We start from the raw sequence: 10,083 nt of genomic DNA on the forward strand, positions 1-10,083 counted from the left end.
ACCAGGATCGGAAAGCCCACAAAAACGTCTGACCAAAGCTAGTGGAAGCTCACTGACTCTGGACTGACAACTGACAAATCTGCATAGGATCCAACTAGACCCCCTGAATGCAGGTGACAGTGGGTAGCTTGGGCAGTTTGTGGAGACACTGGCAGAAGAACCAGTATTTATCTCTATTGAATATCTGGCTTTTTGGAGCCCATTTCCTAAGGAGGGATACCTTGCTCAGCCTAGACACAGAGGGAAGGGCCTTGATCCTGCCTCAGTGTAGTAATAGGACTGACTTTGTTGACTGCCCATGAGAGGCCTTGCTTTCTCTGAGGAGCAAAAGAGGGTAGGATGAGGGGGAGGTAGGGGAAGTAGGAGGAGTGGAGAGAAGGGTAACTGGGATTAGTATGTAAAAAAAAATAAAAAATAAATAAAAGTTTTACAACCACACAAAAAGGAGATGAAAAGAAAAAGAACATCCATCCCTAGCTCAGAGGAGTTCAAAACTAGCATAAAACTACATTTGGCCAATGTGTCATAGTTTTTCAACTCCTAAACTGGATAAAAGATTAAGACAATAATGTACACTTGAAGCTACAGTTTTAGTAAACAAATACATAGAACTTGGTATTATGGAGACCTAGGTCTTGTATGGAGCATATAGAAGGATCTTTTCCTGGTTCCAAATCAAAATAACATATGAATGTTACAACACTATGAAAATTATACTTAGCAAAATAAAACAAAATGTTTCAATGTTCACAGTCAGAGGCTTTTTGCTTAGAAAAATGTTATCTGTATCACTAAATAGAAATAGGGGGTTTAAGTCATTGTCTTGTGGCTATGCCTTTTCATACAAAAATAAAAACAAATTCTGATGTGATGGTACTTGTAAGACAGAAGCAGGAGAATAAGAAATTCAAGATTGTTGGCTATATAATGATTGCAAAGCCAGCCTGAACTACATTGAACCTTGTTTCAAAAAATTAAATAATTGCAATTTGTTTGGTATACCTTTAATATTTAATACACCTAAATGAGTTAACTAATACAGAATAGAGAAAAATTATACAAGCTTATACTTGGAAAAATGTCAGTCCACCCACATTCAACAACCATCTTCTAGTCCATTTCTTTCTAGAAGAAACAACCTAGAGGAATTTATATGACTGTGAAACACATGATTAATATCCTTCTCCCTATGATCATTTTTAGTTTTTCTGTTTCTATGTAACCCTGTCCTTGAAACCATCCCTCATGATTCCTCTTCCTGTATTCCTTCAGTATGTTTAGTAGTATGAGATTTCTCAAACTTTCCTTTATTAGTCCTTAATTCCCTCCCTCACGTTCTCTGAATAAATTAACACGATATTACTTTGTGATTGATAAAAATGAGAGAATTGAGAGGAATCTTTTCTATGGAGTTATATTGCTATACTGAGAAATATGGAGACTAGGGGTGCTGATCTCAGATGACACCAACTGCAATAGGTGGCTAATAACTATGTCCTTGACTTTTGAGGTATCCAGATTCTTCTCTCTTGATACTTGAAGACTAATTTGGTCCACATTTGTCATGATGAGTTCTGATGCTAGAATCTGGGTAGGAGAGCTGTCATGAAACATAGTGTCCATAAAGTATTGCTTATATAATTCAATCACCTTCTGCTCCAGGTACTCATTGAGCACTGCATTTGAAATAGGCTTCTGCATTTGCAGGCTGGTTTTCTCTTTGATGCTGGTTATTCTCCAATAGGATGAGTACCGCTGGATAGGTTTGAGGGGAAATTCAGTGGGTTGAGTGGAAATGGAGTCCTCCATGGACAAAGGAATCTCAGATGACCTCAGCAAAGGACCATCTTCAAAACTGCTCTCTGAGGGAAAATCTGCCATTACTGAGTTAATGGCCATCACCTGTCCCCCTGCAATATGTAAGTCATTGTAATTTTTGCAAATACTTTTGCAAGAAGATGGAACCAAATAGGTCTCCCTGATCGCATCTCTGCAAATGTCAACTGTGGCCAAAGTTGGACTTTCAAATACAGGGTTGAAGTTTGCCTGCACCACTGTTCTGCTCTGACTTCTGCTGTGTTGACTCCCTCTTGCACGCACCGGAGAAATAAACTTGCCAGACGATTTGCAGCTCACATAAAGGCTTTGAACTTGTGTTTCATTCACAGAGGAATATGAAAGAGCAGAAACAGAACTTCTCTCCTCACCCTGTTCCCCAGCCACCGGTTCGTTATAAGATGCACAATTCCAATGAATGTCATTACAGCAAGCAAGTCCACTGAGATACCCTTCTGACAGCATTCTGAAAATAGAAGTCATGACAGTGAGAGAAAAGAAGACTAGGAAATAATTAATTGGCAGTATATATATCAAAAACAAAAGATGATTTGTTCATTAATTCAGTCATTCATTCACTGACCAGGCCATCACTAACTGTGTATCTGATGTATACTGGACCTATGTTGGAGATACAAAGATAAAAGGCTATACCCCATCCTTCTCTTATGGAAGAAAATAAACTGGATTTAAATAGCTTCAATATTATATTACTGGAGATTATAACAGTGGTTGGCACAAAGGAAGCATTAAGATAAGGACCCTAACACAGTCCAGGGCAAAAAGGAGGAGTCACAGGATGTGGCTGAAGAAGTCAGGGTAGGAATAGAACACAGAACAGAGAGAGAGAGAGAGAGAGAGAGAGAGAGAGAGAGAGAGAGAGCATAAAAGAGGGAGCCATTATTGGTTTGAGAGAAAACTGAACCTAAAGAAAGGCCTAGAGACCTACAAGACTGACTCCAACTAACAATTTGAGCATCAGTGGAAAGGCTACCATAAATGTCCTTCCCTGACAGTGAGATCAACAACTAATTTATCCAACCATCTTGGAGCCCTTATCTAGTACCAGTTGAAAACAGAAGCAAACACCCATAACTAAACACTGAGTCAAACTAGAATCCAGATGTAGTGAGAGGGAACAAGGCCAGGTTGCAGAAACACATAGAGACATCTGACCCGAACAAGGAGGAGCTAATGGGCCCCCCAGACTGATAGCTGGGAATCCAGCATGGGGCTGACTCAGACCCCTGAATATGGGTCTCAACTAGAAGGTTTGAGCAGTCTAAGGGACCTCAGACAGTGGAACCAGAATGTATTCCTGGTGCACAAAAGGACATTGCGGACACATCCCCCATGGAGGGATACTGCCTTAACCTAGAGACAGGGGAGAAGTCATAGTCCCTACTTCAAATGACTTGACAGATTTACATGACCCCACCTGGATGGTATAGCCCTGCATGTGGAATGTGGGTGGGGAGATGGAAGGGGAGGGTGGTCAGGGTGCATGTGAGGAGGGAGAGAGGGTAAGAGGGAGGGAGGGAAGGAGGGAGGGAGGAAGGGAGGGAGAGGGAAACTGGGATCAACATGTAAAATAAAAAATAAATAAAGTAAAATAAAAAAAGACATGTGGCATTTCAGCTCAATGGTAAAGGGTAAACAGGAGTTGGAGCTATCAACATAAAATTATAAGAAGACACTGGCCTATTTGCTACATAATAAAAAGCTAAGAGGAAGAAATAGAACTGGTACAATAGCCCCTGAATTTGATTACAAAGGGCCTTGGTTATTGCACAAAAGAGTTACGTTGTATCCAGAAAGGGAAGTGCCATCTGGAGAGTCACATGGCCAGTATGTTAAGAGAAAAAAAGATTGAATAAATATGTGGCAAATTCTACTGAAACAAGAACTGTAACGTTGCTCATTTTATAAAATTTTGTTCCTAGGGATTATATAGCAATTGGAATAAAGGGGAATTCTAAAAATATTTGGTAAGTTGATGAGACAATTGACAAAAATTCTGAAACTAATTCATGATTGATGTATTATGAAAGACCAAAGTTTCCCCTACCTTTTGTTGTCACGTTGGCTTTTTCATTTTATACCTCTCACTTTGCAGAATATATCCTAGAAATGGCTACACTCAACTGACAAGTTTACCTCTACCCTAGTTATTAAAATTCTTCCTGCCAATAGGCTTTCCCCCAAACTTTCCCTCCCCCTTCCACATCCTTAGCAGTTGTCATTGGAGACTGGGATGGAGAGACCAAGCCAGAAACAAGCAGCTGCATTTTCTAAAAAAAGGAACACACTGGCATTCCTGGAATCTGAGCAACAGGCAACAGTCAGAACTGGTTGTCTTTGATCCCAAGGGCCAGGCTACTAAAACAGACTTGTCAATTTCACACTGAAATTGAAAATTCAAAAAGAAGGATCATTTGTAAAAGTACATAACATTATGTGTTCCAGTTTCAGTCCCTGTTTTACATTTATACAGTTTTCCAAGTAAATAAAATGTTCCTTTTGGGGAAACTGTTGTCAGATGTAATATATGAGAAAACAATAAATCAAACAATTGTACATATATAATGTTATAAAATACCTATATTTTCAAAATTATTTCCCAAATATATTTATCAAATTCATCAATTGTTTAAATGTTCGTTAGTCTGAAGGCAAAGTTATACAACATAAAGATACCAAGCTAAGTTTTCAACAAATCTGGGAATAATCTGGGAAGAATAATGCTTGTATCCTTAGTAAATTTCAAAGGATAAAAAAGAAAATACGATGCTTACCTTAAAAAATACTTTCAATGTACAGTTCAATAAAACTAATATCTAGAGGAGCAGAAAAAATTAAATGAGAGGATAATTAGCCAAGAAACAAAGATGACCATAATGGTCCCAATTGAGATGAAGCTATTTCCCCATCCTAAACCCAGCAGGCTGTGCATGGCATTTTTTGCATTTTACATATATGTTCAGAACATTTTGAGTCAGGAAATAGTTCACCAATGACTTTTGAATTTCTTTTTTTCCCTCTTTCTTTCTTTCTTTTTTTTTTTTTTTTTTTTTTTTCTTTTAGGTTTTTCGAGACAGGGTTTTCCTGTGTTGCTTTGGAGCCTGTCCTAAAACTCGCTCTGTAGACCAGGCTGGCCTTGAACTCACAGAGATCTTCCTGCCTCTGCCTCTGCCTCCCAAGCACTGGGATTAAAAGTATGCACCAACAAGGCCCAGCTTGACTTTTGAATTTCTATATAAACTTTAGAAAATCTTGGCAGAGACTGGCCTGGACAACATAGACAGAGTATAAAATTAAAATAAATGTTGAGAGTGAGAGCCTTTGTCAAACCAACAATTGGACAAAAAGGAAAATAAAGGTCAAGCATGGTGGTTCATATCCACAATCCTAACACTTGGGAAGCTGAGACAGAAGGAGCTAGAGTCTAAGTTCAATCATGACTCACAGAAATAAAAAATAGAGAGAGATTTGGGCATATAAATAAATAAAAATGACCTCATGGCACAAGGACCTGAGTCTGGAGACAAAGACAACTGAGGCTACATGACAACTGGCTTACAGAATGACAGCATGACTCAAAAACAAAAATAAATGAATAAATATTCCAGCTGGAAAAGCCTGGACTCACCTGTTAAGTGTATAGGTTTTCAATTCCTTATCTTGTTCTGTCTCAGAATTCTTTCTTTGATGGTGAGAGCGACCTGAAAATACAGGATAAAGATCTCTGTCTGGTCCCTTTAAAATATTTCTAATCTTCATCATCTGCAACATTGTGAAGAAATTAGAAGAACCTTGTGATGGGAGATGCCATTATGTATATATGTTTCCCATACTGGTTAATGAATAAAGCACTGTTGGCCAATAGGAAAGCAAGATAGGCGGGACTAGGAGACAAGGAGGAAAGAGGAAGTAGAAGAAGGAGAGTCAACATGGAGAGTCTGGAGAGACTAGAACCGCCAGCCGCCTCTCCCTGGTAAGACCACATGGAAATACATAGAAATGGGTTAATAATTAAGGCAGAGCTAGCCGATAAGAAACAAGTAACAAGGCCAACAGCATTGTATCAAATACAGAGTCTCTGTATGTTAATTGGGGCTGGCGTGGCAGTGGGACAAGACTCAGCGGCCGGTGGAAAAAACCGTACTCCTTACAACCTTGACTGACAACGAGTGTTTCCTACACATTAGGAAACTATTAGCCCAAATTTGAGAGAAAGGGGCAAAGATTCCAAGAAAAATAGCAGAATAGGCATTTGGATATGTTGGTTTTCTTTTTCTTATCTCCTTAGTTTTTGCCAGCAATTAATCCTACAGGGGATTGATATTCAATAGACATAGAAAATTCAAAAGAAAGCAAATATAAAAAACAGCAAAAAACCCAATCAATAAATGTGCAAGTGAAAGGAAGACAGCACCTTTAGTCATCAGGGAAATAAGAATTAAAACTGCTTTGAGATTCCTTGACACTATAGTCAGAATGGCTATCATCCAGATAACAAATATTACCAAGGATTTTGGAGAAAGAGGAAGCCTTAAACACTGCTGTTGTGTATTTGCCAGGATCTTGAATTACTTAGATAGGAAGACACATTTTAACTGTGGCTGTCATCATTCCATGGACCAGCATTCTGGAGTAAATTCAAAAGGTGAGCAAGCAGAACACTAAAAAATATATTATTTTCTGTATCCTGTTTCCAGACAAAATGCAAGCAGCTTCCTGCTGCTTGTCTCCTCCTGCTGCAGCCATGACTTCCCCAGCATGATGCACTTGAACTGTAAGCCAAAATACACCCACACTCCCTTAAGTTGCCTTTGTCAAGACATTTTCACACAGCAACAATATAAGTAATTAATGCAGAATCTGAACTGGTTCAGCCACTCAATATAGAGGATACTGAAAATCTAAAAATGAAATTACCATGACTCAGTTGTCTTCCTGGATATACACCTGAAGACCCCTAGGTCAACATAGCACAGAGATATTTGTAAATTCATATTTATACCATACTATTCACAATAGTCAAGATACAGAATCAGATGCCTGAATATCAGTAACAGATAAGTAGATCAAGAAAATGGTGTGTGTGTGTGTGTGTGTGTGTGTGTGTGTGTGTGTGTGTGTGCGCGCGCGCGCGCGCAACAGAATTTTACTCAGGTATAAAGAATGAAATTATAATACTCAGGAAATGAGTGGAAGTCAAGATCATTATACTAAGTGAAATAGACTCAGAAAGATGTCATTTTTTCTCACACAGAATCTAGATTTAAATTTTACACACACACACACACACACACACACACACACAAATCCGCACACATCATGAAAGTAGAAATGTGAGAAATATGACTAAAGCGAGAACCAGGGACAATAGAAGGTAATGGATTACATGTGTCACAAAAGGAGAAGGGTGACTTGTTTGGGAGAGGAAGCAGAGTGGGAGGGAGCTGTCAGTGAATAAAAATAGAATAGCAGAATAGTTTTTGCATGCAATCCATATATTTGTATGCTAACTACTTTGTCCAACACACTCTTCTGATCCCCTCAGGCACTAGGCACATGTGTGTTACATACACATGCATGCAGGCTCTCACAAATACCCAAAAAATAAAACTAAATAATTTTTTTTCTTTTTTTTTGTTTTTTTGAAACAGGGTTTCTCTGTAGCTTTAGAGCCCATCCTGGAACTTGCTCTGTAGACCAGGCTGGCCTTGAACTCACATTGATCTGTCTTCCTCTGCCTTCTGAGTACTGGCATTAAAGGCATGCACCACCAACGCCCTGCTAAATAAACTCTTTTTTTTTTAAATGTATGACTGAGGGACTAACTCAGTGCCACAGTACTTATTTGCCTGGTAGTCGCAAAGTTCTGGATTTAATCTTAAGTTCCACAAAAGTAAAAATTATTTTAAAACTACAGAAAACTATTTAAGAGTAACTAAGAAGACACATAAAGGTGTCACTTCCTGTCCAGCTGGATTGTGATGATGAAAAGAGGCTGTGAAAGGTGAACATTACTGTGGGCTCTGAAGCACAGGACTGAATTAACAATGCAGTGGGCAGGTTGAAGGCACTGTAGATAGGAGAGAATGTCAACACATGTGAGTAAGTCTCTCTTGTTATTTTCAAGTTTGGCAGTGGCAGACACCAGTCTATGGTGTATTATTTTTCAGAGGTACACGAGACTCAAGAACCTTTCTTAAAGAGCCTACCTTTCATATCCCTGCTCCCATTCAGATATATGCCAAATCTCCCATCATTTATCATCACATCAATCTGGCTAGCAGAGGCTTTTCTCAAGATATGGGAATATTTATGAAAACTACTGATAATCTCCCCTTGTTCACAACAGTAAAGAAAGTTCTATCATTTTGCTATCTATGAAGAGGATTGTTAGTGTCTTAATTATGGTAAATAAGGTCTCCACCATTCTAACTGACCATGGGAGACCAAGGAAAAAAAATCATGGAATGTAAAACCAGCCTCTGCTATGAGGTTAAAAAAAGAAAAAGAAAAAAACCTGTCATTCGTATATATAACACCAAGTACAGATTAGTCAATTGCTGAAGCAGAAAACTTATTCTACTGTCTAGGGATGTGATCAAAGGTCAGTGAAATATGTTGAGACAGACATAGCTGAACATATTCCATCTAACCTCACTTCTAATACAAAAATACTGAACCTGAAATACTCCAATGTTTGAATGTTTTTGAATTCCAGCACGACACCATTAATGGACAATTCCAGTCTTAATCTCATGTGATAGTCTAAGTTCAGGTGCACTAAAAATATTGTATGAAGTTGTCTTCGGTGACATAAATTTTATATTTCAAGTTGGCTCATATTCCCAAAATGTATCCTATATGTACAAATATTTCCAAATCTTTAACAAAACACGTCTATTCCTGAGCATTTAAGATCAAAGATGCCAAGCCTGACATGCAAGGAAGATTATTCAGAGTATGGTGAAGTCTAACACGGAAGTTCAAAATGAGCATCGATGAGACAGAGGCTGTAGTTGAAGGTACAAACCAGGAGACTGCTGGATACGTTCTCCAGCTGATGCTGGAACAAAGAGTGAGGATGCAGATAGGTGACACAAGGAATAAATATGAGTGAGCAAGAACCAAGCATGGTGGAGCGCTCCTAGACTCCCAGGCAGGTGGATCAAGAACTCATGACCAACCTAGGCTACATGGCAAGTCTGAAGCCAGCCTCCATTACATGATACTGACAATATAAATACATACATACATACATACATAAGTAAATAAATACTCTCAGATGGGGAAATGAAGATGAGAGACTAAGCCCAAAGTAACTTGGAAACCAGGTTTGGTGGCTCAGTCCTTTAACCTCAGGAGATGGGAGAGTGAGGCAAGAGCACTGCTATGAGTTTGAGGCCTGCTTGGGCTACATAGTTTTAAAAAAGCCTATCAGAGTCTGGATAGATGGTGATGCGACACTAACACTGTCTGAAATGGGGGAGGGAGCTTAGTTCAACTTGAACCTAAAAGAGATGGGACATCTGAGTACTAATATCTGTATATCTGGAATGTCTAGTGTGATAAAGTATATCCATAAGCCTGTCACTTGAGAGACAAAGACACAAGGAAGCCAGCGAGGTCTATATGCCCTGATTCAGGCCAGCTAGGGCGATATTGAGAGATTATGTCCGAAGTGACAGAGGGAGAGATAGAGAAAGAGATAGGGACATATATTCCACCACAGAGGTAAGTTGCTTAAAGTTAATAATGGAATAAGCTTCCAAATATAAGAAGTAGGTTTTTTTACATTGGGAGCCTGAGAAACTTTCTGGAATGTGCAATGTTGCCACCTAATGCATTACAGTGTCACATATCTTTGTCAAGACTGCAGGAGTTTCAGAAGTACTGACTAAATAGATCTCTTTAGTTACAAGTGGAACAGCACCCAAAGTCACCAGGCACAAAGATACTATCAGTCAGAACATAGAGCTTATATTACATTACTTCACACTCAGCTGCCTGTGTCCAAACTATTACATTATCTCTAAGTGCCCTAAAACTTTACTATTGCCTGAATTTAGGACTAGAACTAGTGGATTTACCCAGAATCCCTGTCTTTCTGAAAACTGGCAGCAGAGGGCAGTAGATAGCATGCCACGGAGGTTTGTGAAATGGTTCTAAAGCTGTGCAGAGTAACTGCACAAAAATTACAAACAAAAAATATTCAAACACAATTTATTT

The 10,083-nt window shown here is 38.9% G+C and overlaps 1 protein-coding gene across 1 annotated transcript; it reads right to left on the bottom strand.

Annotated features, from left to right (window-relative positions):
• Positions 1-994: 994 nt before the first annotated feature.
• On the bottom strand, positions 995-4,675 carry Tasl (TLR adaptor interacting with endolysosomal SLC15A4). Its single transcript, XM_051179203.1, has 2 exons — positions 4,632-4,675; positions 995-2,302 (listed from the first exon to the last, which is right to left on the bottom strand). Exon 2 carries the CDS (start codon positions 2,299-2,301, stop codon positions 1,405-1,407), a length of 897 nt encoding a protein of 298 aa, XP_051035160.1. The 5' UTR covers position 2,302; positions 4,632-4,675; the 3' UTR covers positions 995-1,404.
• Between the last annotated feature and the right edge of the window lie 5,408 nt (positions 4,676-10,083).

The sequence above is a fragment of the Phodopus roborovskii genome, unplaced genomic scaffold (assembly GCF_943737965.1).
Source record: "Phodopus roborovskii unplaced genomic scaffold, PHOROB, whole genome shotgun sequence".
Taxonomy (NCBI): Eukaryota; Metazoa; Chordata; class Mammalia; order Rodentia; family Cricetidae; genus Phodopus; species Phodopus roborovskii.

Bases quoted from the DNA above. Each gene is read 5' to 3' on its own strand.
- Tasl (XM_051179203.1), bottom strand. From the start codon at position 2,301: ATGCTGTCAGAAGGGTATCTCAGTGGACTTGCTTGCTGTAATGACATT.